Source organism: Fukomys damarensis, unplaced genomic scaffold (genome assembly GCF_012274545.1).
Source record: "Fukomys damarensis isolate Sample0158 unplaced genomic scaffold, DMR_v1.0_HiC HiC_scaffold_21, whole genome shotgun sequence".
In the NCBI taxonomy this organism is placed as follows: Eukaryota; Metazoa; Chordata; class Mammalia; order Rodentia; family Bathyergidae; genus Fukomys; species Fukomys damarensis.
Genome location: NW_022900933.1, coordinates 32,203,156 through 32,230,548, shown reverse-complemented (window position 1 = coordinate 32,230,548; position 27,393 = coordinate 32,203,156). Strand labels below are relative to the sequence as shown.

The following is a 27,393-nucleotide window of genomic DNA, read 5'->3' as shown; positions in this document are numbered from 1 at the left end:
TTATTCCTGGCTCCACTCACTGAAGGCCACCTCGAAAGCTCTTGTTGGATGGGGATGAAAAACCATTATTTAGAAAAGAAAAATGAACAGTTCATTTTATTTATATATTATACATAAACGATTTACACTAGCCTGGCCTTTAACATGTGAAAAATAAATCTCCATTTGCAAGTTAAAGATAGTAAAATACAAAAGCAGACTGCATTATCAAAAAAGAAAACTTTTTATTTTTTATCACTACTACAATTAGTATCCCTGATTATAACCCATAATCAGTGTCACCTAAAATACAGGAACATCTGCACAGAAGAGAACCACCTCAGTATCTCTCTCTATATTAGGACCACTGAACTCAGAAAAAGCAGAGCTGGGCTTATTATTGTTTTAGAAACTCTTACCATTTAAAGGAAATAAGAGGAAGATGTAGGTGGCAGAGAACCTGTACAATAACTTAAAAAGTTAAAAGCTTGCAGTGATAAGATCATCTTGTGCACCTTTCTTAGCAGTTCTAGGCAAATGGCCTTTTTGCAGATCCCAGGTCCAAAAAACCCCATAACCAATCACTGAAACAACTGGCTCAGTTCATTTGCTGTATGGCTGGTCGTGGTGCATTTCTGGTGAATAAGTCAACAGAACGATCATGACCCAGAGGTGAAGCAAAGCCTAGAAAAAGAAACAGCAATTTACAGATCAGTCAGTAAGTCCACCTTTCCTGAAGGCCCACCGTGCAGTGCACCGAGGGCAGGAACCACGCCTTCTCTGTGTCTGCGACCCCGAGGGCAGAGTGTGAACATGGTGGGGGCTCAGTTCATGCTTCCTGGATGAATGAGGGGACAAATGAACAAAGAGCTCAATAAGCTCTGTAATCAAGAGTTGCTAAACCTATAGAATTCTCAGTTGAGGGGAGAGAAGTCTTGTATTCAACATGCTCACGATATGCACACGTGTGTATAAATAGCCAATTGGGTGATTATGCAGAATACAAGGCATGGTCAGAACTGATAGAAGGTAGCTGGAAAGGCTTTGCCAAATAGTTATGGCCGGTGTTTTGAGAGTTCAGCCAGGCACTGGTGAAGAGGAATGGGAAAGTACTCTTGAAGGGAGAGATGTGTCAGGAGGTTGATCTAGCGTGCAGTACGCAATCCACAGTGATCAGTTTCCTCTAATTCCCTCATGGGAGACAGGAATGATGGATGGGAGGCTCCATTGCTCAGCCTCACCACTACAGACGCAGTGCACAGTGCTTGTCTGGCTGACAGTCACACAGCCGTGAAGTCAACCCCATGGGCATATTCTGCAACCTTTCTGATACCACCCTTTTTTGCAGTTATTCTTTCCATTCTCTTCTTAGAAACTTCTTGTTTAGAGGAATAATTCTTCCCTCTAGTGGACAGAGGCATTTTTCTTTGAGTAGGCTTTTGTTTTTTCTCAAAAAATAGCCAGCCACCTTTGAGTCACCACAGGGAGTGCACCTCTGAGGCACAGGGACACATTGGAACAGCACCTGTACTTTTGTGATCAATGTATTAAGGCTAAGACATCTGGAAGAAAACAGGTCACCCTTCCAGAAAGTAAAGCAACACACATGGAAATAATTAAAGCAACTTCAGTAACAACATCAAGACAGAAATGAAAGCAACTGCTCTGCACTGTTTTTATTAGTAGAGGACCTTAATTATTGAACAGCATTAATTTTATTTGTAGGCAAAGCCTCTGAAACATTTTTTTTCTAGACATCATAATGAAATGTTAACTTATAATCTACTTTTAAAAACTTAAATTATAAAGCAAAAAAGGATAATTATAAAAATGAATTCTGTCCTCTTCCAAAATTGCTAAAATATCATATCAGCAGCTGAAAAAAAAGTTAAAAATCAAACACAATTTTTTTTAATGCAAGTTTACTCACCATGTATATAATTACAAACACTCGTGCTATGGGATATCGTCGAAGAAAGATCCCCAGACGAATGCTGTGCAAACGGGTAGGGAAGAAAGAAGAAAATTACACTCACAACCAATCTTCCTGTGATAATACTTACTGGTATCTTTAAAATTTCACAACTATTTATGTGGCCACCAGCGAAGGATGATTCTTTATAGAATGTCTAATGATTACATGAAACACTTATCACAGAAATATCATAAAGTGGTATCACAGTAAACACTTCATCATTATTTGCGTGTGGCTGTTATGCTTCAATAGAAGGTATTTCTTTAGATCCTGTGGCCACAGTTATTAAAGGAGGCAAACCTGGTCCTTCTCTCAAGTCATTTTTAAAGAAGTTACAAAAGAGATCAGCCACATGCACAGGGAAAGTCTATTTGGCACTAACTTGCAAACAGTTACTCCAGAAAGAAGAAAAACAGGGTTAATCATCTTCAATGAAGTGTATGTAATCTGTCAGACCCCATGAACAAATTTCACACCAAAATACCACTCAAGTGATAATGTAAATGTCACTTTAAACATCATCTCTGCCGGCCAGATGCCCTGTGCTTATACCCACCGGACATTGTAAGAACAGCTGATGGTCTGTCCCTTGTCCTGACTGGCTCTGCTTACCTAAACTGGTCAATGGAACTAGCAGCTTTGCGAACTCTTCCATACATTCCTGCCAGATTAGTTTCTGAGTCATTAAAAAGAACAGGAACATTTCGAAGACGTCTGCCTATTTAAATAAGAAAGAAGATTAATCACAACTGCTAAAAACTTATAATCTACTTTTAAAAACTTAAATTATAAAGCAAAAAAGGATAATTATAAAAATGAATTCTGTCCTCTTCCAAAATTGCTAAAATATATCAGCAGCTGAAAAAAAAGTTAAAATCAAACACAATTTTTTTTAATGCAAGTTTACTCACCATGTATATAATTACAAACACTCGTACATATCAGCAGCTGAAAAAAAAGTTAAAAATCAAACACAATTTTTTTTAATGCAAGTTTACTCACCATGTATATAATTACAAACACTCGTGCTATGGGATATCGTCGAAGAAAGATCCCCAGACGAATGCTGTGCAAACGGGTAGGGAAGAAAGAAGAAAATTACACTCACAACCAATCTTCCTGTGATAATACTTACTGGTATCTTTAAAATTTCACAACTATTTATGTGGCCACCAGCGAAGGATGATTCTTTATAGAATGTCTAATGATTACATGAAACACTTATCACAGAAATATCATAAAGTGGTATCACAGTAAACACTTCATCATTATTTGCGTGTGGCTGTTATGCTTCAATAGAAGGTATTTCTTTAGATCCTGTGGCCACAGTTATTAAAGGAGGCAAACCTGGTCCTTCTCTCAAGTCATTTTTAAAGAAGTTACAAAAGAGATCAGCCACATGCACAGGGAAAGTCTATTTGGCACTAACTTGCAAACAGTTACTCCAGAAAGAAGAAAAACAGGGTTAATCATCTTCAATGAAGTGTATGTAATCTGTCAGACCCCATGAACAAATTTCACACCAAAATACCACTCAAGTGATAATGTAAATGTCACTTTAAACATCATCTCTGCCGGCCAGATGCCCTGTGCTTATACCCACCGGACATTGTAAGAACAGCTGATGGTCTGTCCCTTGTCCTGACTGGCTCTGCTTACCTAAACTGGTCAATGGAACTAGCAGCTTTGCGAACTCTTCCATACATTCCTGCCAGATTAGTTTCTGAGTCATTAAAAAGAACAGGAACATTTCGAAGACGTCTGCCTATTTAAATAAGAAAGAAGATTAATCACAACTGCTAAACTATACAATATGATTTGTGTTGGATTCTGAAGTCCCCTGGACCTTCTCCTTGTCCTCTTCGTGGGCTGTATTCACAGCAATCCTGCTGATTTTATAATTTGGCCCATGCATTCTTATTTTTTCCTCATTGAGTTTATGGGTACATTTTAGGTATACATTTTAGGTGTACAGTTACATTCATCATTGGCATCTTGTACCTGGCCCATGCATTCTTAACTGGTTCTTTGGCTTTGTCTCCTCCAGACTTAAAAGCTATGCAGCTTCCAAGATGACAATGCCAGGCACTGAAGCCCTTTAGATAGACCCTCTATAGAGTAACTCTAACTGCTGATCATGACTACGACCCTCCTCAGCTGGAAGTAGCCAGAGCTGTCTTCCCCTTCTGCCCTCTCACAGCAGTTAGGGGTACTTTTTCAGAGGGGGGGAACATTGCAGATAGGTAAGTTAATTAGATATCTTGTAGGCAGTTAGACAAGGCCGCCCTCAAGAAGCCATCACAGCAACAGCCAACGTGGAGGACAATCGAGACACATTCATTGAAGGCCAGAACTGTAAAAGGCGAGAAACTAATATATATCCCTGTGCTTCCTCAGGGGATGAATAGCAGTGATTGATATTCTAAAGATGTTTCAATCACCTGGGTGCGGGGCCAAGGTCTTAACCCAGCCTTTCCAGGAAATATCCCTGACCCCTACCCTTACTGAAAATCATTGTATACTCTTGCTATGTGACTTGCTCCCCCTTTTGACCCCTATTTAATCAGTATTACCTGGGTGACTATACTTGTAATCTTATTGGTTGGTCATGGTTTTGCCCCACCTCAAGCCCACTTTGTAAATTTCCATTGGGTCTTACAGTTTTGTTCCACTTTGTACCTGCCTCAACACATGGCTTTGATGTATAAAACATCTCTGAAAAGTGGGGTAAGGGGACAATCCACTTTCCGGTCCCCCTTCTGCTCTCTCAGATAAAAGCTTTCTTTCCCTCAATAAATTTCTCCTACTCTTTTAACCAAAAAAACCAAAAAGACCAAAAACAAACAAACAAACAAACAAAAAACCACAACAACAACAAAAAGAAAGATTAAGGTACACTGCCATTAACTTTCTAAGAAAATTATTATAGTTGGAAATATATTATACATGGAGAAATTCTCAAGGCCAACTTCCTAACTACCCAAAGTAGATAAAACAATAAAGACAGATAAATTCATTATAGAAAATGTTTAAGTTTCCATATCCACAAAAAATATTTTTTATAAAAACCAAGAAAATGATTTTAGCAAAACTGAAGGCATCTATAAATACCCAGTGCTGTGGAGAGTCAGCATTAGGGCTTTGTTCCTGAGGTAGCAGGAGCAAGGCCCCATGCCCTTCCATAGCACTGAAGACTCCACTCCCCACACCCCAGCCTCATCAATACCCATGACTTCCCTTTTTTGTCTAATGAATGCGAATGCTTATGCTTAATGCTTAAAACTTGGCAGGCCTAAAACTACCATTCTGATTCCTCACTCTCACAGCCAGCCTCCCTCCCTCTCTTGGTGGTCTCCCCATCCCAGGGCACAACTCCCTCTCTCCATCTGCTCTGGCCAAAATCCTTTACTCCGTTCTCTCCAACTTCACAGTCAACCTGCCAGCAAATTCTGTCAGCTCAAACCACCCCACAGTCCCACTCTGGTCAAAACTCCAACCTCTCCATGGCTTAATGCACTGGCTTCTCTACCTCCCTGCCTCCACCCTGAGCCCTCTGCAGTCTCCTCCTTTTTAAATTGGTGGTGCTGAGGTTGAGCGTAGGGCTGCGTGAGTGCTAGACAAGCACCTGGCCACTGAACCACATCCTCAGAGCATGTTCTTGATCCAGAAGCCAGAGACATCTTGATAAAGCACATGACTGCTCTGTCAGCCTGCTTAAGCCCTTCAGTGACTTCTGACCTTCTTCAGAGCAAAGCCCTTCTACAGCCTACACAGCCTCCTCCATGCTCTGTGAACCCATCTCATGCTAGTCTCTTGCAGTCACACGGGTCTCCTTGCTGTTCTGGAAACACCCAGGCACAGGCCTGTCTCAGGGCCTTTGTGCCGCCCGTTTGAAACACTTAAGGCCTCATAGCTCATGTCCTTTCCTTTTTGGGGCTTTAATAAAATGGCACTTTTCAATGAGATCTTTCTTGTCTGCCCTAATTAAATTACAACCTCACATCTGTGACACAGAGCTCCTTAAATAATTTTACCCTAGCACCTGGGAGGTGGAGGCAGAAGTATTACCAGTTTGAGACGAGCCTGAAATATATGGCAAGGCCATGTCTCAAAAAAAAAGTTAAAAAATATTTTTAAAGTCAAAGACTAAAAGATTTGCTAAATAACTATTTGTAGACTTTATTTGGGTCTTATATTAAGAATGATTGGGCTGGTGATTTAGCTCAATGGTTCCGCCGCCTGCCTCGCAAGTACAAGGACCTGAGTTCAATCCCCAGTACCAAAAAAAAGATTAAAAATGATTTACTGATTCTTATACTGTTCTTTGAATATATATTTTTGGATCTATAGCTTTACCAAGCATGCCTGCATGTATGTGAATTATATACTAGCTTTAGTATCTTATTTATTGGAAGATCACTAAGACAAATTTTGCTTCAAGTTTCCTAAAAGCTCTTCTCTACTAAGTTATTGGCCTTGCTGGTATCACGTTAAATGTCTCAAACATTTCAAAATGATTTCCGCCCCCAGGCCTGCTCTCTCCAGGTCCCACAGCTGGGACGGTTACTAAGTGACCCATGATGCATCTCACTAATGATGGTACTAAGAGGACATGGCCCAGGTCTCTCAGCAAAAGAAAATCAGATCCTCCACTGGATGAAGTTTCTCTTCAAATAAAAGTGGTCTTTGTATAATTTTTCAAAATCTGGTTACCTTCGCTACTGTCAACTGCAGACATATTAACTGAGGATCCGTTGCTGGTGCTGGCTGAGGTGGAGCTCATCTGCTGTTTGAGGCGCTCCAGCTGGTAGACCAGGGAGTTCTTCTCGGTGCTCAGGCTCTCCAGCATGGTCTGCTTCTGGATGAGGGTCTCTGTGAGCTGGTGCAGGCGGCTTTCTAGCTCGGACTGACTGCTGTGGCTTAGTGTTTTGTTGGTAAGCTGGAAGGCAAAGTGTTCATAAATTATGTAAACTGAAAGTCACACAATACAGAAGTCACCTTGCTATAATTTTACAGGTAAGCTGTAGCATTAATTGGTTTTCCAAACTCTATGGTGATTCAATGTCTACAATGTGATTTTCAAACAATTGTAGGACACAAAATACATTTCGGGAGTCAAAAATCAGCCCTGAATACAACAGAAGCAAGGGGTTGTAGTACAATCTGTAAGGTTCACTCTGTGAGGAGGATTGAAAGTATGAGCCCAACCTAGGCAACCTAGCAAGACCCTGATATACAAAAAAAAAAAAAAAGGCCAAAGAATGTAGCTCATTGCAAAGGCTCTGGGTTCTGTCGCCTGCCCCTAAATTCATATTCTTACCTGATTCCTGAGTTTTTGAATTTCTTCCTCTCGATCTTTAATTCTGCTTTGCAATGTATTCTTTGTTCGATACAGATCATCTTCTATGTAGTGGAACTCCTACAGAGTAGAACAAGCACAATGAAAAGGTCAATCAGTGTTCTCTCTTCCCTTCTCAATACCTAGAACAGAGCCTGCCCTAAGATGGACATACAATTGATAAGCACTGATCACACAGTGAATGAATTAACTAAGGGATCTGGACAGGTCTGATGAAGTTAACACTTTAGCATGATGCTGTGAACACAGGGCCAGAAATATGTTAGCAGGTGCTGGATGAGGTGGCATGTGCCTGTAATGCCAGCACTTGGGAGGCTGAGGCAGGAGGATCACCGTAACTTCAAGGCCAGCCTAGACTATATAGCGAAAACTTGTCTCAAAAAAAAAATCTCTTGGCAGAGTAAATCACTAGAAAACACAGGAAGTATTATCTAGACTAGGTCATCCCTTTATGAATCTCAAGTATGCAATAACAAAAGTGGCACGGCTGGAGGTTATATTGACTATGTATGAGATGAAGACTGATACTGTTGGCAATACAATTTTCAAAAAACAGACTGTTAAAAACAATTTTATGTTATGTATCAGCTAAAAATATAAGTGTAAGTAAATAAATACCCTCCCCCAAAACAAACTAGAAGTTACATTAGAAATGTGGGCAAAGTACACGAGAAAGTAAAGAAAAACAGTAAGAATTCAGTAGAGTGGCAGAGTTTAAGATAATACGTAAAAAATTAGCTTTATATTAAGCAATTAGAAGATGTGACTGGGACAAAGATCCACTATGAAATAGCAACAAAAGAAATAATTAACAGATGTGTAAAACATCTATAAATACTTTAAAGCATTTCCAAAGAATATATAAAAATACTGAAACAATAAAAAGTCAAACCATGTAATTGGATAAGACTATATCACAAAGATGTTTTCCTCTAGTTAACTAATAAATTTGAAATGATCCCAATTTTTAAAAATTTGTATTTTAAAAAAAAATCTACCTAAGGTTATTCCAAAGTTCATATGGAAAACTGCAAGAGAGAACAGCCAGAAAAATGCAACAAGGAAACAAGTTAATAAAGATATTAAAACATAAAATGCCAGAAATTAAAAGCAATGTGGTACTGGTGCATAAAGAGGCAAACTGGAAGAGAGTAAAAGACCAGAAAGAGGTCTTGATACCTTGAGAATTTTAGGACATGATAAAGGTGGCATCTAGAACCAGTAAAGATAAACTATTTTAAACAATGTACAAGGACACCCAGGTAGAGTCAGACAGAAGAAAGCACAAGTTTTTATGTGTCATGTTTTCAGGAACTTTTCATGTACTTATAGGCAATATCTCTTTTGCTTGGCACTGACAAGAGAGGGGCATCAAAGAAACACTCCCAGGCTTCTCTCACAATTGCACTGATGCACTGTTGGATTGAATATTGGATAATCAGTCAGGGAAGAACCTGACATGCCTAGCCAAAACACACATCCAACTCACTGAAATACAATGTACAACAGGGAAGAGAGGCTAATGAGAGTTACTAAGAACTTTCAAAAGCACAATGCTTATCTGCACAAGCAGCCTGGGGGTAAAGGAGCAGCACACAATGTGGCATCAACCTCGAGACCACACATTTACCCCAGCCTGTTCATTCTGCAGGCTGAAACTGATGGAGATTCAGGACAATCAGGAGACGACAAGCGAGATAATCAGGGTAGGAGAATCACAAATACAAGAAAGTCTGCCTGATTTCATGCAAGCTCTAGGCTACCATGAAATTCAAGGCTGAAATTACTTAAATTAATAAGGAGGACATTTAAACCTAAGATTAAATACTTCACACATCTAGAACAGCTGATTACTAGGTAAATAGCCTATAGCTATCTTCAGCTCATTTTCCACTTGACTCCCTCATTTTAAAAAGGGCACTGGGGAGAGGATGCAGCAAAACCATCTGCTGCAATAAAGTGAAAATTAGCTCAATAATAAGTCCATCAAATTGTTGCATTTTAATACATAAAAGTTCCTTAAATAAATTAAAGTACAATTTCTGAAAGGACAGTCTTAATTATATAATTAAGTTATCCAAAACAGCCTATGACAGACCCTGCTGGTTGCTGGTGAGTTTTTCTCTTACTACTCAGGAAACAGATTTTAAGTACTACTTTCCTAATAAATCTAATAAAAATATTTAAATACATATGAAAAAATAAAAACAAAAAATCTTGATGTATTTAAATACATCAAGCCAGAAATGTTTTGTAACAGAATTATAATAGTTTTTTCTGTAAAAATGAATAGTACTATTGCTTACAATAATGTAGCTGCTTAGTAGATGTAAGGTATTATTAATATTAGAATAATATAGAAGCTATTATGTAAATCCATTAATGTAAAATAATTTGGCTTAGGGAGATATAACTTATAACTGCTAATTGAACAAAATAAAATTTCAAACATACTTTTTAAGAGTGGTCTGTACAAGCATTTTTTTCCCAAACAGAAAGGGCAGTTAATATGGCACTAACATTGTATTTCTACTAAGCATTTACTGTAGTTCCTAGAAAGTACAAATGTAATAAAACTATGAAAGTCATCTGACCAATACTCATGTTTCTTGCTCTCTATAAGGAGATACAAAACAGACACAGGGTAGTAGAAAGAGTTACGCTCTTGTGACAGGCACTGAGTTCTACTCAATTCTCTAGTTAGTTTTACAATATTAGGCATTCTGTGCTTTAACAAATAGAAACCAAGGAAGGTAGAGGATAACGTGGTAGCAGCACCTTCCATGCTGCTTGGAGCTCAGGCCCTGCTTTCCCGGCAGGTGTCTCCTTAGGCAACCACTAGAGGGCAGCTTCTTCCTCACAATCATCCATCCCAGACTTTACCTGCTTCAGACGGTCCAGTTCTGCCTCCAGCTCTTGTTTAGATGCTTTCTGTGCAGCTACCTGGTCTTGCAGATCTTGTAACTGTTCTCTTGATGATTCCGCTTCACTAACCTGCTGAGCCTCCATATCCTAAAAAGAAGAAGCTTACGCGTGAAAGCAGTAAGTAACCTTTCAGCTCAACCTTTACTGAGTAACTGTCACGTGTTGTGGACTGAGTTCAGCAGGCAAGAGGACAAAGGTGAGTGAGGCATGGATTCAGGTGGTAGGAAGCATGGAACCCGACCCTTTCCTTGCATGACACGGTCGCAGTCAGCAGGATGAAGTGGGTGCTGCAGCTGCTACAGCACATAAACCGTCAGGGTTCCTGAGTAGAGCAGACAGTGACTCCCTGGGAGGTCCACATCTTCATTCAAGCTAGCTAGTGACTGCAGAAAAGACAGAACTACAACACCAAAAAAGGACTTCACTGCATTAGTTACTGTAGGGTACAGTGTGTGTGTGAATAGTAGTAATCAATAAATGAAAAGAATAAATCTCTTCTTACACTGCATCACCTATTATTTTCTGCTTTTAGCTTTATGACTATACCTTCCTGTATTTCTCTCATTGCTTCAAATGCAACCACTTCCTAGATTTCTTGTTACATCTACTGGTGCAAAGAACACAGCCCTAGTTTTCAGTGTTTGCCCACATGAGTTAAGCATTAAGTCCACTCAGTACTGTGAGAGATTAGGGTCAGCATCTTAATGTTCATTTTATCTTTTGGCACATTCTCTTATATTCAACCCTCATCTCTACAAACTCTTGAATTTCAAATGTTTGAAAGAGCTATGATTAACAATACTTCCAGATAATCACAGTACACTCCTCTAAACTCACACAACTTTAGTATATGTGCTGCTGAGGTGAGCACTCACACAACTTTATAGCTTTAGAGGAAAAAAAGCAGTAGTGATCATTATTTTTCCTTACTTTTTAGTTTTAGGGATCAGCAAAAGGTAGACTAATATTCATCATTACTTTGACTAAATCAGGCATATTCTTGGGAGACTGAGGCAGGAGGACTGCTGTGAGTTTGCTGTGAAGCCAACTTGGACTACACAGAAAGACTCTGTCTCAATAGACAAAACAAAATGTACATGTTCCGGAATGAGACTGGAGTTCTGATCCTGGCTGTGTCACTCTGCTAGTCTGGTGGCAAGTCACCTTCCTTCTGTGTGCCTAAATTTCTTCTTTTTTTGTACCAGGGATTATTGAACTAGGGACCTTGCACTTGCAAGGTAGGCGGTGGCGCCATTGAGCTAAATCCAGTCCCTAAATTTCTAAATATAAAATAAGGTAACATCATCTCTTTCACAGTGTTATGGTAAAGAATAAAGGTAAGGATGTAAGTCAAGTGCCTGGAGAAAGTCTGACCGTAAGTGCTCAGCATGCAAATGACAGCATTATGCTTACTCTTCCATTTCGCTAACCAAACACTTTTTATTATAGATTCTGCAAACTTCTTGAGGTGGGAAAATGGTTCAATGTCATTCATGATGCTGGGATATTTTAAAAAGTGGTAAATGTTCATGCTCTCATTCAAAAGCCACAGAAGAGGTATGGATAACTTTAGCATTTTATCCAATTTCTAGATCACAGACTGAATTCTTTAGAATTCTAAATTATTTACAGTTTTTAACAAATCTTAAAGAAATACAAAATCTAGAAAGCCAGCAGCTATTATTTGCTGAGGGTCTATTACATGTCAGAACAATGCTAGGCCCTTTATATACCACTTATTTCCAAGACAACTTTTGTTTAGTTGCATTTTACATATGCAGAAAATAAAGTTCAAGGAGCTAAAGTATCTCATGAAGTTAACATTATTGTTATGATTTATATCCAAATGTCCCCAAGAGCCTCACGGCTCAAAGTTGGGCTTTTGAATGGGGACAGGATAATGAAGTCCAGACTTGCAGTTTAGAAGCAGGGACTGGTGGAAAAAGTGGGTCACCATGGACCCTGAAGGAAGGGTCTATCTGCCGTCCTGGCTCCTCCCTTCTCTCTTCGCTTTCTGCTACCACACAGTGAGCAAAGCTCCTCTGCCACTCCCATCTGCCAGGAAATCCTACCTTGGAGTTGGGACTGTAGACTGAAACTTCTATAAACTGTGAGCCCAATAAAGCTTCTCATTTACGGTGCGTCAGGTATTTTGTCCCAGCAATGAGAAGGTACTGTAGCTGACTGTTCAGCACCAACCATGGGCTCTATACCCAGGTCTGTCTGATAGTCAAGTATCTGCTCTAGACAAGATACTCTATGCTTAAAACTTCATTACTTCTGTTGTAGTCAATGCAAGTCTTACACATCAACAACCTGCGAGTGAATGCACAGGGAATATTCCCTGCGAAGCTATTTCATTTTTAACAAGACTCATTAGTCTCTACTTTTCCAACCTCAGAAACTCTTAGTATTTTTGTCAATGAATCTAAGTGAAATAAATAGCCCAATAGTACTTTAAAATACAATAATTACATATAAACTCACCTAAAAGTATAAAGACCATTGCTGAGCCCATAGCATCTCAGTATTACAAAGCCCAAATCTAATTTGTCTTTAACCCCAGAATGAATTTAAACACTTGGTCTGGTTCCCCACTATGACACAAAGCTGAAGTACAGTGGACCCTTGAGTTATGGCTGGCCTGACATACAAACAATCTGGGTACTGAATTTTAGTTTTAACTGATGACCTGAATACCAGGTTGGTCTCACATACAGATCTAACCCTTAGAGAGCTCTGGAAGGAACATTCCAACATCCTTTCCTGAGTGGGGTTAAATGAGAAATCCCTGGCCAGTGTCTCTCAAGGGACACTGAGATCTGCCTGTGTAGAGGAGAGAGACTTCGAAGGCCATGTAGAGGAGCCTGAGTTACTGACCAACTTGAGTTACAACCAGCCCTTGAGAATGAACTAAGTTTGTATAAGTCAAGGGTCCATTGCAGATGGCAACACCCACTAAGTATCAGTATCTGTGTTCATTACTCCCTCAGAATTATAGTCTTTCAACGGATAAACCTGTTGCCTTAGCCTCGCTTCCATCTGGTAACTAATCTTCTGGCAGAAGTTTCTCATATTATTTCAGGAATACCTCTCCCCCAAATGCAGAACTCATCATTTCTCACTCTGACAGTAGGTAGGGGTAAATGGTTTTGTGGGAAGTTGAACCACAGTGAATCTTACCTGTAGCTCAGACTTGAGCTGATGTATCTGGCCCATGAGCTTCTGTATTTCCTCCCTCTGCATCTCCTTCTCGTGGTGAAGTTCTTCTAGCTCCATGCTATTAGCAGTGCTGCTATCTAAGCCTTCAAAACCAGAGCCTTCTTTTAAGCTGTTAATCAATTTTTCTTTAGACTATTATAAAAAAGAAATATGTTTAAGCAAAGCAGATATTACCTTGAATATTAAGTGTTTTGTTGTTTTGGTGGTGCTGGGGATAACACTCAAGGCGCATAATCTTACCACTGTGCTACATATCCCCAGCTGGCTTGAACAGTATATTAAACACCACCTCACCACACAGAAAGTAACCCACTATAGAAACATCCATTTATTATCTCCATCAAATGAGCTCCAGATGATCAAATCTTCAGGGGGAAAAAAATGCAACAGATCCTTGCTACATAATGTCCTTTGATTTTAGTGTCGTCATCGTGTTAATAGTTGAAAACCTTTAATAAACATCCCAAAGCTCCCCTTGGTGGGTTCCAGGGAGACACTCAGCGCCAATCCAAGAGCTCCACTCAGTCCTCATCACAACAGAGCCACTGTGCATCTGCCTGTCACCCCCGGAAAGCTTCCTCTTGCTGGGCTTCCTTGGATGAAACCCATCAGTCTCTTCCTGGTTCTCTCCAATGTCTGAGCACTCCCTGGCTCAGGGTTTTGCTTCTCCAGTCTCTTTTCCTTTGTCAAGCTTGTAAATGCTGGTGTGTGAGACGATGTTCCTAGCCCTCATCCCTCTCTACCTTCTCAGGCTATGTACTCTTCTCGATTAATCTCACGCACACTCCTAACTTACATGCTACCTGCCCATGGCCAATGCCCATATTTTTTTCTGAGCTCCTGGCCTGTACTTCTAATCACCACCTCACACTTCCACCTCAATGTCACATCAAGTTTGAAATTCACCATTATTTGTTACAATCTCATTCAATCCTAACATGCCGTCTTTTCTGTTTTTCCCTTTTACAGTATAGGAGACCAAGATTCATACATGCAAATCAGGAAGCTGGAGTCAACCCACATAGCATTTGCCTTCTTCTCCTTTCCTTCAGTTAAATCTCCAAGTTCTATCAATTTTACTTTCTACATTAGCTGTCCCATTCACCATTCCTTATTTCCAAAAACTTAGATAAGGTTCTTATTATTTCTTATAATCATCTCTTTATCATCTACCTGCCTATCCCTTATCCCTTCAATGCATTCAATAATTTCTTGGGTAACAGGGACTGTGCTCTTGGATTCATACACTCAAATCTGATCTTAGTACTCAAATTCATTGTCACTTGTCCTATCACCTGCAGATGAAAAAACTTCTCTGCATGGTATAAAAGCCCTCCATAGTCTCAGTTTTATCTCTCTCTTAATCTCATATACTTTATGCTGCAGCAATAGGGAACTAGCTCCCCAAAGTGCACAAAGTTCGCCCAGACCCCGACTTGGGCATGGGCTGTACCATCTGATCGCTCTCCCATACACAAGCTGTTCTAGCTGAACTCTCCTTCCTAGCAAGTGTCTTCCTACTCATCCTTCGGATTTCTCTTCTCACACCATCTCCTCAGAGCAGTCATCCCTGACACCCATGGTGTCACTCTGAGGGCCTTTTTTCTTGTGCTCCCACCGCACTCCATTAATAACTTCAGCAATTACTTTGGTTTCTTCCCAGTAAGCGGGATGCTGCTTTAAAGGAAGAGGATACATCTTTTGAGCTTTGTATCTCAGCAGCGCCTACACCATGGTGCCTAGCAAAGAGTGAGGTGCTCAGTAAGGACCTTCTCAATGAATTAACAAATTCAGAGTGAACAACACAAATAATTAGAAGAGTTCGGAGGAGCTGGACATGGTATTTCATGGAAGTGGCATAAAAAGGAAGTTCATAGCCAGAAGACTGAGGCTAAAGGAAAAAGGGAGTGCATAAAATGACCCTGGTTCAGTTTTCTTTTTTTTTTTTTAAATAAATGACTGTGTACATTCAAGCTTTTAGGCTGGGTGGCAAAAGTATAAACAAACCAGTTAAGGAAAGTGAAGAAGATGGCTGGGGTTGGGACACCTCATGTCTGTACAATAAGCAGGCAGCTAGAAACAGGCCAGGAGGTGAGAGTTGGAAATGTGCTTGAAGTCACACAGAGGTGACAAACAGAAGCAGAGTGAGTACATGATGATTCAAGGTAAGAAAGAATAGTGAAAGAGGATTTAGGACAAAACTTAGTAAGATTCTTACTCTGTGGAGATGGGGAAGAAGGCCCCAAAAGGATAAACAGCACAGGACAAAACACCAGGGTGGTGTGAATGGCATAGAAGGCAGGAGTTTTAAGACAGTGGGAAGGTAACCGTGCCAAACACTCTAAGAACTATGTGCACGAACACAAAGAATGACAAAGAATTATGTTTAAGTCATTACAGACTTTTTTTTCTTGTACCAGGCATTGAACTCAGGACCTTGTGCTGAAGCAGGCACAGCACCACTGAGCTAAATCCCTGGCCCTCATAGAAAGAATGTATGTTTAAGTCATTACAGACTTTTTTTTCTTGCACCAGGAATTGAACTCAGGACCTTGTGCTGAAGCAGGCACAGCACCACTGAGCTAAATCCCTGGCCCTCATTATAGACTTTTGAGAAGACACTTTTCAGAAATGTGGCAGAGACAGAAATTACATGAAGGAGTTAAAGTTAACAAGTTCTACAGAAATGAAGACGGCAGATACCCAACAATTCTGATACATTTTGCATTGAAAGAAGGCAGGGTAGGGAAATAATTCAAAGTGGTAAAAACAAACAAAAAACTAAAACAAGATTAGTTTTTTCTGTGGCAGAAGTCTCATGATTTAGTCTTCATTTTTCCACCGAATAACACATACTCCTTTGTAAGCTAAGCTAGAGGCAGCAACATAGAGACACACAGAAGAGTCAGAAATATGGAGAAAGAACTTAAATGAGGCATGAAGAAGAGATGGAATCAAACACTGGCAAAAAAAAAAAAAAAAAAAGAAAGGACATGTGTTTGCTCTGAGATGAGAGGCAAAGAAGAGAAAATCTGAAGACTGGATTAGGTTACTGCAGTCTTAGTAAAGTGGAAGGTCAGGTCACCTCAGAGAAAACAGAGGAGAAAGAAAGCTGGGCAAGATGATTCTGAGAGCTGGATAAGGCCTACATCACTTGTTCTGAAAGGTTCAAAAGGGATGCTCGGCAACAAACACTAATGCCTTATGGTGACTAAGGCGATGTGTTAATTATCTGGACTAGGTGGTGGTAGAAGAGTTTTAAATAAGAAACTGGTAGGACCAGGAGATTTTATCCTTTTTGCCAACTTTCTAAGTACAGCAAGGCAATCCAGCCAAACACTAATCATTTCACAGCATCTATAGAGAGTGCATCTCTCAGTTAACTGTCACACTTTCACACAAAAGCAAACACTTCATGCTTACTTGGAGTATCCTAGTGGCCTTTTGCTTGTAGTCAATTAATTCCTGCTTAGAAGACTCCCAGTTTGACTTGTGTAGCTTGACTTGCTGCTGCAGCTCATCAACTCTCTTCTTCTCCTCAGAGTATTTTCTTTCTGCCAAAGTAACTGCTTCTGCCAAGTTCTGACGTTCCATTTCCATTTTATTAAGGCGTGCAGCAAATTCACTCTGTGATAAATTTTTATATGTATCATTAACTTTGAAATATATCTTGTAACCATCAATTCAGGTATCTTATGGGATGGACTAGCTCAGACCAACAACAAAATACAAAAAAGTTCCTCATTTGTTAGAAGCTAAATAAAGAGTAGAAAATCTAAAACTGTGGCTTTAAAACACAGCAATGTATCAAAATCAACAAGGGAGTTTGCTGAAAAAGCTGCCACTCTAGGCCTTTCCCAGAAGTATTTTAATTCCAAATTGAACAGCAAGTTGTGAGACTGGGCTTAGAAGTCTGTTTTCTTTCTTCGTTCCAGGGATCAAACTAAGGGCCTTGCACTTACAAGGCAGCCAGCAGAACCACTGAGCTAAATCCCCATCCCAGGCAGGAATCTGTTTTCTAATAAACTTCTAAGTGACTGGGTCACTTGGATAATAGGTCTACTCTAACAATGGCTGAGCAATGACCACCATCACTGTTATAGAAAAACAAGTGGAACAATGAAGGAAACAACTTTTTAAATATTAGTGTTTTCATCTTACTTCAAACTTCCTAATAAACTAATTTCTTAGATTAAGAAGCTGTTAAGCACACTCTAAAAACACAATGCTTTTCATTTACTAGCCTATTTAGAAATAAATCAAATTATGAGAACTGTTAACCTTTATTCTCAAAAGTTCCCATTATCAGAAAACTGAGCAATCAGAAAGCATCTATAGTTACATGCCAATAACTAAAGCTCACAAACTTCTGATTGAAAAATCAACTTTTCTGTTTTGGAGCAAAAGAAGCAAAAGGACTGCGTGAAAAATCAACTTCATGTCAGATGTGGCTATGGCAGCTGAGGAACTGAATTTTAAAGTTTATTCATTATAATTAACTTACATGGACAACTAATAATTCTGCTAGAAAATTTTTTTCACTAATAAGAGATGTCAATTCACATACCATAAAGTTCACCCTTTTAAGGTGTATAATTCAGTGGTTTTCAGTGCATTTACCATTATAATATAGTTCCAGAATATCTCATCAACCCAAAAAGTCTCATCAACCTTCTTAAGTCTCCCTCTCTCAATCCCTAGCAATCATTAATCTACTTTCTTTCTCTGTGGATTTATCTATGCTGGACATTTCATACAAATGGAATCGTAATAAGCGGCCTTTTGTGTCTGTCATCTTTAGCGTGCAGTGTTTCCAAGGTTCATCTGAGTACTGACACTCATAGCATGTGTCAACACCATTATACTTTATGGCTGAATACGATTTCCTTGTACGGATACACCACAGTGTGCTTATCTATGCAGCAAGTGACAGACACCCGTAGTACTTGCAGCTTTGGGCTATTATGGATAATGCTGCTATAAACATTTGTATACACATTTTTAAGGGTATTTTTAATTCTCTTTCATAAATGCCTATATAGGTACAGACTATTAGGTCATGTGGTAACTCCACTTTCACTTTTTGAGGAACTACCTACTATCAGGAAAACTTGTAAATATGTTTAGAACAACTGGTATATATTAATGTACTTGCTCATTTGTAAATTTTAAGAAACCTAAATAGATCAAACATTCTTGAGGAAAATTTAGTGATGGAATTGAAACGGGCTGTAAATGTAAAATATACCACGTCTTAAAGAATTACTATGCAAAAAAAAGTATATAATTAACTTATATAAAATTAATATGTAAAAGGCCAAGGATGTAGCTCAGCGGTGCAGCAATCTCCTGGCAAGCACAAGGTTCTGAGTTTGATCCCTGGTATCAAAAACAAAAAAATTTCCAAAGAAAGAGAATTTTCTGAAATACTCTGCAGAATTTTACTGTAAATGTGTCAGGAAACCCCACAAATTCATTCCTCCTTGTTCGAATTTCAACAGAATGCTGATGTCTGCCTTCTAACCTGCATCTGTTTGTAGCTTTCTTGCTCTCTCTTCAGAGTGGCATCCGCTTCATGCAGTCTCTCTTGAAGAGTTTGCAGAGCTTGATTCTGGAGGCTACTTCCCTCACTGTGATCCTGCATTATTCTAAAAGAAAATGCAGCATGGCTCAAAAAACATACAAGTACAAGTGAAAAAGAAGAATAATCTTTAGAGCATCTCTGTTAGTCAAACAAAAAAGATGAAGTTTAAAATATCTTAGAAAAATCTTTTTCCTTCTAATGGAGTATTTTTAGTATGTCATATATCAAAGATTAAGGAAACCAAATTCTTCAAATACTTCTAAATTTGCTAACAGTACACCTCCAAATACAAATGATGCTTTTTTTTTTGTGATACTAAGGATTAAACTAAGGGCCTTTGCACTGAGCTACATCCCCAGAGCTTTTTATTATTTTTGAGATAAGATCTTGCTAAGTTGTTAAGCAGCCTAGGATGTAATCAAACTTTGTTTTTTTGGTACCAGGGATTGAACTTGGGTCTCTGAGTTTGCAAGGCAGGCAGTGGCACCACTGAGCTAAAATCCCCGGCCCTGTACTGAAATGTTTCCTTCTCCTGCTTCAGCCTCCTGGATTGCTGACTATAGGCATATGCAATTGCGCCCAGCTAATGAAACCATTTTAAGTGCCCACTTCCAATACTGCCACAAGAAATTTTATGTCCTGTGAAGTTTCATAAACTAGGACATAGTGCAATGTTCACTATTACTTGTCCTGGAAAGAGAGTACATTTCTAGCTCAAGTTTTTTATTATTACAGAGTTACCTACCGTGACTTCTCACTCTGCAGGGCTTCCAGGGCTTCTGTGCGAGTCCTGAGCAGCTGGTCAGCCTCCTGCAGTCTCACTTTCAGGACAGCCAGCTGAGAGTCTTTCGCAGACACTGCTTCCATCAGGTCATCAACCTGGGCCTGGAGTTCTCGAGTTATTCGATCACTCTTTGAATGGTCAACATTCCATTTTTCAACTCTTGCTCTTGCTTTGTTTAATTCTATAAAAACAAAATTTCTCTACATGAGCAAACTGAAAACATCTTTTTCACAGCCCACATAGACTGTTGTCCCCTTAGGATTTTAGTTTTCAACCAAAATTAGGAGATTACAAATATTCTTTTTGTTGTTGTTTTTTGACCCAAACGAGACACCCATTTTTCAAGGCCAATATGCACACCTAGAGTACGGTTAGTGGGTTAGAAAAGAGGAGTGAAGACCACTGCTCTTCCACAATGTTATTACTTCTGGAGACACCTCAGAAAGCACTTGGGAGCCCAAACTGGTAGACAGCAGGATTAACAACGTTGGAGTGGTCAGTAAATTTGTCAAATTCTATTGGAGAAAGGTAAAAGAATAGAAATCCAAAGCAAAGGTGCACTTCAGGAAGAACAGAGTGAAGCCTAAAACAAAGCCTAAACACGAAACAAAGGAAAGCATGTTTTTTTCAATTACTGTTGGAAAATATTTTCTTTTAACCTAGAAAATCTGCAATGAGAATACAATGGCATTTCTACACCCTCCTATACCATCTACAACTGCAGTCCATGGGGGGCGGGGATCTGTTTCTGTCCACGTCAGTCTTAGCAAACTGAAGTTTTTTCTAAAATCTTCAGCCTTATTCTGTTCTTCTGGGCTTCCTCCCATGTGTGGGCCAGTTTTCCCACTGTACCCTCATTCCTCTCATTAGCTCCAGGAACAAGGTCAGTAATTTCCTTTTTTGTTTTCCCCTCACTTATAATAGCATGCATCCATCACTACCTCAATCATGAGATTGTTTCCTTTTCAATTAATCATTTCTGAGGAACTTGGGGTTTTTATTTTGGGGATATCTCATTGCACAATTCCCAAGGGCACTATTCAAACTGAATTCCAGGGAGCAGCCACAATGGAACTTCATTTAATCCCACCTTCACGGAACAATCCTCCTGAAAGTTCAGAATAAATCAATCAAATGAACTTGATAAGGCAGGTGTGGTGGCGAATGCCAGTAATCCCAGAACTTGGGAGGCCAAAGCAGGAGGATTGCAGTGAGTTCAGGACCACCCTGAACTACAACTGAGACCGTATCTCCAAAAGAAAAACAAACAACAACACAACAAACAAAAAATTTAAGTGACTATTAATGTGCAATTCCTATAAGTTCTTAAATTTAGTAGTGACTAAAGAAAGACCAAACCAGTCAATATTCTATTTTGGGTTGGTAGGAGGATGAAAGGTCCCATTTTCAAATCTGGGCCCTATATTTGTATGAAAATGGCATTTTACAAATCTCACCTAAACTATCTTTAATTAGATGTAAAGTTTTTTAGTTCTGAATGTTAAATTCCTAATCCTAAACCATTTAAATAAGACTTTACCTTCTTGAGTTTCTTTGGATCTTTGAAGTAATGAGGCCATTTCCTGATTTAAAGACTGAACTTCATTCCTCAGCAGCTGATTCTCCAGTCTCAGATTAGACAGTTCATGGGATCTGCCATTATCACTAGATGCTGGGTTGTGACCAGTGGGAGTAGCAGTATTAGATGATGCATCTTCCTTTGAAGGATCCTCTTGGCCATCAGGGCCAAGATCTGAATTACTTGCAGCATCTGTAAAACACGTGAACACACACAGTTCACCGGCATGGTCCCTGGGTGTGCATTAGAAGCTTACTTTCTGGTAGGACACTGTTGGCTCAAGTTGACTACTGTGGCTGAAAATTCTCAATAGGCTTCCCCTGATGAAAACACATTCTCAAAATGGAGCTTGTAGTCCTCTAATGATCCTCAAAATCCAGACACATTTAATCAATGGTGACAGAAAAATGTATTCTTACATTACCAGAGGTAATTTGAGGGCTGAGTTTCAGTCTCTTTTTTGTCTCTGAAATGTTTCTGGAGGAAAAAAAAGAAGAGGTCTCAACAGTGAAGATACTGGGAAGGCACATTCGAACAGCTGTGAGGTTCAAGGAAAGAAGAGTAATAACTTAACTGGAATATAAAATATCTCAACACAAAGCCTCATGAATTAATATTCACCTTGCTTTTCTTACTAAATGTGATGCAAGTGCACCTTTCCCTTACTTGAAAAATTATGCAATAAAAAACAAACTACAACTAAGTGACAAAACTGACAAAACAGGGAGAGATCTTTAGCAAGAGGGAAGGGGACCAAAAAATGAAGGGGAGGGGGAGAGTGGAGAGGAGTTTCACTATATAGCCCAGGCTGGCCTGGAACTCAGTGATGTTCCTGTCTCAGAATCACAGGCATGCACCACCACCACATCCAGCCAGTCTCAGAATCTGCTAGAATGACTACAATTAAAAAGATTACACCAATGTCAGTTAGGATATTGTGTGAGCTTAACTCATACATTGCTGGTGGGAGCATTAAACAGTGCAATTACTACGGAAAAACATTTCATAATTTCTCATGAAATCAAACATGCCTGTTTGATCTAGCAGTTCCATCCCTAGGTATTTATCCAAGAGAAATGAAAAACTTGCCCTAAAAAAGACCAGCACCAAAATGTTGACAGCAGCTTCTCACAGTAAAAAACTGGAAAGAACCCCAATGTCCACTGGGAAAACTGTTGTATATCCCTGATAGAATACTCCACAATAAAAACAGAATAAAAATAACATGGGATCACACTAATACCTTTGTGTAAAAGTGGGCAGACTGGAAAATGTATGCACTGTGCGATACAATTTGCATGAAGTTTTAGATAAACACTAAACTGAAAAAAATCAGAACAGTTTAGTGGGTGCTTTCAGGAAAGGAACATTAGGAACTTTCTGGGGCAAATGAAAGCTGTATCATGGTAAAAATGTGGGTACAGCAATGGCAAGCCTTCTACAGAACAAGTGCACAAACTGCAATTCCCAAACCTCTTATCACAAAGTGCCAACACTGCAAGTAAGCCTGAATATCCGATGCTCGGCTCTAGGGTGACACCGAGGTGACTTGGCTCGAGTGCTGATGGAGAGGGCTCTGTGTGCCCACTGTGGCACAGGAGCCATAGGTCCAACACCACTGGTATACTGAATACCATCTGCCTGCAAAGCTAAGATTTTTGTGCATTTCAAAATACATACTTAGGTAAAAGAAAAAAACATTAAAAAAAATCAAATAGGGAGAAGGGAGTAGAAATGATTTAAAAATGGTAATGTTAATTTAAAATGAGGCTTGATGGTAAGCAAAGAGGACTCACTGTTTACTTGGCATAAACTTGAAATATGCCATATAGAAAATATTTTAGGGGCCGGGGATTTAGCTCAGTGGCACCATGCCTGCCTCACAAGCAACAAGGTACTGAGTTTGACCTCCGGTAATGGGAAAAATAAAATTATTTTTAATAAAACTGCAAAAAATCATCAGATGAAACAAGCTAAAGGGAAAAAAAAAAGATATGAAAGCACAGACTACAAATTTAATCCAAAAATATATACAATACATAGCACCCAAGAAGAGTGCATCTTTTTTTTTTGGTACCACGATTGAACTCAGAACCTTGTGCTTGTGAGACAGTTGCATCTTCTTTTCAAGGATACATGAAATGCATAAAAACTGAACTTAGTGGAACATAAATCTCAAGTTCCAAAGAACTGGTATCCTACAGACTATGCTATCTGACTTCAATGCAATTAATTTAGAAATCAAAACTAGGAAAATGTCATGTTTGGAATTAAGGGCAAATATCTGAAAATTCAGGGTCAAAGAAAAATCCTAACTAAAATTAATCTGGAGCTAGAGCTGTGGCTCAGTGGTAAAGTGCTTACTTAGCATGTGCAAGGCCCAAGGTTTCATCCCCATCATCACGAAAATTAAAATAAAACTGTGTGTAATAATCAGGAACTATGTAGCACTTAAACATAATTTTAAAACTACACTTTTATTCAACATTACAAGAAAAGAAAGGTAGGGTAGGTATTCTATAGATTAAAAGAATCTTAAGTGCAATCTCAACTTTTTTGTTACAGCAACACCAAAGCAAGTCCCTAAGAGGATCCATGCTGCTGCACAGGGGAGCAGTACATAGGGGTGAGCCTTCCTGACCCACCCCCACTCTTATTTGGAGTCTCAAATAAACCAACTGTTTTAAAAAAAGAGAGAGACAAGGAAATCTGAATGCTGACTAGATATTAATCTATGTTTCTAAACCTTAACTTTTAGAATAACAAAAATAAATGTTTAGAAGAAATGGCATATGAATTGTGATTTCCTTCAAAATAATTTGGCAGCTGACTGATGAAGAAAGGCATGGGCCCCAGGCATGATGTTCATACTTGCAATCCCAGCTATTTGGAAGGCAGAGGCAGGAAGATTAGGGTTTAAGAAATCACCACTATTTTAGCACGTTTGAAATTTCCAAAATAAGATTTAAAAAAGAAATGAAATATAGATCCAAACCTCTGGGATGTCTAAAGCAGTATTTAAAATTTGTTTAGAAGGAAATTTATAGCCTTAAGTATTTACAGACAACAAACAGGAAAGAATAAAATTAATGAGTTATATATTCATCTTAACTTCTATAAAACTAGCAAAATAAACCCAAAGCAAGCAGAAGTTAACAAAATAATAAAGTATCAGCGAGGATGAACATAACCAAAAGTAGTTCTCTGAAAGACAGAAACAATATGAATCACGTACATTTTAAAATGCAGATGCTACTGAAATTCAGTAAGTTGTATGTACTACAAATATGTGCATGTTACTCTGTCAATTCTACTTCATTAAAGCTATTAAAAAAAAACCAGGCATTTAACACAGTGTAAAATCCAGTCAGAGTTCAATATATGCCATGTATTGATATTCTTCGGGCAATATGTGATCTAATTTTGGTTTCTACAAGGCAAAATGAATAAATGTCTGCTAAAGTTTCAGCTGTGCAACTATTATTTTCCTGAAATCAAATAATTTCAAAAAGTATGAGATACTTTTTAAAAAATAAAAGTCAATTAAGTCTAAATTTTTCACTAAGAATAACCCCAAGGCCTAACACTTTGGCCAGAATGGTCAGGAAATAAAAAGTCTTTGCTTTATACCAATTAATTAAGAGAAAAAGGAGGAATATTTTCCTATCCATTTTACAGGGCTAACATAATTATACTACTAAAAACCTAACAATATTATATGCCAATTCCACTTCCAAGAAATACAAAAACCCTAAACAATACTGGCCAACTGTAGGTTAAATTTGGTTTGATGCTTGTAAAAAATAATTGATACATATACTATAGTAAGGAAGAAAAAATAAAAAAAAGGGCCGGGGATTTAGCTCAGTGGTGCCACTGCCTGCCTCACAAGCGCAAGAGTTGAATCCCCGATACAAAAGAAAAAACTTAAGGAAGAAAAATTTTATTATCATCTCTCTAGATACAACAGGAAAACATGGCCAAAATCCAACATGGTAAAAACTCAAACTAGTTATATATGGGACCCTCCTTAGTTTGATTAAAAAGTACCTATGAAAGTTAATGAATGATCATTCAAAGTGGAATGATTCAAGGTGTTACCCTTAAAACTAGGAACAAGACAGAAAACTGGTTACCAGGTCCCAGCCAACAAAGTAAGGCCAAGAAATAGGTCTTATTAAAAGATAAAAGGGCTAAGAAGAAACAAACTGTTATTCAAAGATGGTATGTACATTAAAAATAAGAAAATTAAGAGCAATTTGGGTTGCTGTGTGTGTGTGTGTGTGCATAAAACCAACACATCAGCAACAACAGAAAGCAGAAATCTTGAAAAATATTACTTCTAATAGCTTTAAAAATATAAACCATGTATGAATAAATCTACTGGAAATTATAAAAGATCTTCAGGGAGAAAACAATAAACTCTTGATAAGACATTTAAAAATAAGCTAAGGGCCGGGGATTTAGCTCAGCGGTTCGGTGGCCTGCCTTGCAAGAGCAAGGACCCGAGTTCAATCCCTGGTACCAAAAAACAAAAACAACAACAACAACAACAACAAAAATAAAAATAAGCTAAAATTATACATTAATGGGTTAAGACAAATATAGTAGCCACTTCTCACCAAAGTAATAAATTTCCAATAAACAGACCAACAGGATTTTTGTGAAACTTGACAAGCCAATTCTAAAATATGTAAAAGGCCAAGAACAGCTGAAACTGTTTTTTTGGTGTTTCTGAGATAGGATCTCATTATATAGATCAGGTTGGCCTTGCACTTGCAGAAATTCTCCTGCCTCAGCATCCTGAGTGCTGTGATTCACATGGGTGCCACCACACTCAGTTAGCCAAAACATTTCTGAACAATGATCACAGGTGGAAGTTGCCCTATTAAATATTAAGACATTAAGACACCACGGTATTGGTTCAAGGACAGACAAATGAACCAATGAAACAGAAGTGCCCAGAAACAGACTAAAGAACCGATATATGATGAGGGTAGTACTGTGAACTGGTAGGGAAAGGACAGTCTTTTTTCAGAAAATTATGCTGGGGTAGCTGATTCTCATATGCCTATACTTCATATTATAGACAAAAACCACTTTTAGGTAAATATCTGAAAATGAAAAGCAAAACTATAAAACCTTTAGAATATAGGAACACATCTTATATGACCTTTGGGTATGGAACGATTTTCTAAGAAAAAACTCAAGCCGTAAGTAAGACTGATATATTAATCTACATTAAGAACCTCTTTTCATTGAGATAGATACCACAGTGAGAGGCGAGGGGAAAACCTGAAGTAAAACCAAGAAGGATGAGAAATAATTAACATTTAAAATATGTAAAAATCAACAAGGAAAAAGACAAATAAGCCAGTAGAAAACACTGACAGAAAAAGACTGGAACAGGTACTTCCCAGAAAATGAAACAAATAGTCAAACATTTGAAAAGATGCTCAACCACATTAGCAAGAGGGAGATAAAAAATAATGACAAAACTGATTTGCAAAACATTAGTCACCTTGAAAATACCAAATGTTGGCAAGAACATATAGCCAAAGGAATTCTTAGCCACAGCTGCTGAGTACAAACTGGTATTGCCTCCTGTGATGACACTGTCATCCCCTACAAATCAGCAGTTCCATTTTCAGGCATCCTAGGGCATTTTCAACCAGGGGTGATTCAGCCCTATGGGGGACATTTGGCAACGAGTGAAGACATTTTTGGTTGCTACTGACATATCTAAATGGGTTAAGGTTGCAAGAATGCTACTGAATACCCTACAAAGTACAGACAGCCTCCTCTAACTATAAATTATCTGGCCCAAACTGTGAACAGTTTGTTTGTTTTTGTTTTTGTCACCAGGGGATTGAACTTGGGACCTTGCGCTTTTGAGGCAGGCACTGGAACCACTGAGCTAAATCCCTGGCCCAAAATGTGAATAGTTCTGAGGCTGAGACCCTACCCATAAGAAGCAACCTTAACT

At 38.7% G+C, this 27,393-nt stretch overlaps 1 protein-coding gene across 1 annotated transcript in view; it reads right to left on the bottom strand.

Moving 5' to 3' along the window:
- Positions 1-204: 204 nt before the first annotated feature.
- The window catches only part of Golga5 (golgin A5), a 34,462-nt gene continuing 7,273 nt past the window's right edge, over positions 205-27,393 (bottom strand). The window contains exons 3-13 of the mRNA XM_010609220.3: positions 21,369-21,599; positions 19,790-20,009; positions 18,985-19,108; positions 16,884-17,087; positions 13,422-13,592; positions 10,197-10,325; positions 7,275-7,373; positions 6,668-6,893; positions 3,614-3,719; positions 2,957-3,020; positions 205-663 (exon numbers count right to left, since the gene is read on the bottom strand). Of these exons, the coding sequence (XP_010607522.1) occupies positions 583-663; positions 2,957-3,020; positions 3,614-3,719; positions 6,668-6,893; positions 7,275-7,373; positions 10,197-10,325; positions 13,422-13,592; positions 16,884-17,087; positions 18,985-19,108; positions 19,790-20,009; positions 21,369-21,599 (1,655 nt within the window). The 3' untranslated portion in view covers positions 205-582. The remainder of the gene's footprint in view (positions 664-2,956; positions 3,021-3,613; positions 3,720-6,667; positions 6,894-7,274; positions 7,374-10,196; positions 10,326-13,421; positions 13,593-16,883; positions 17,088-18,984; positions 19,109-19,789; positions 20,010-21,368; positions 21,600-27,393) is intronic.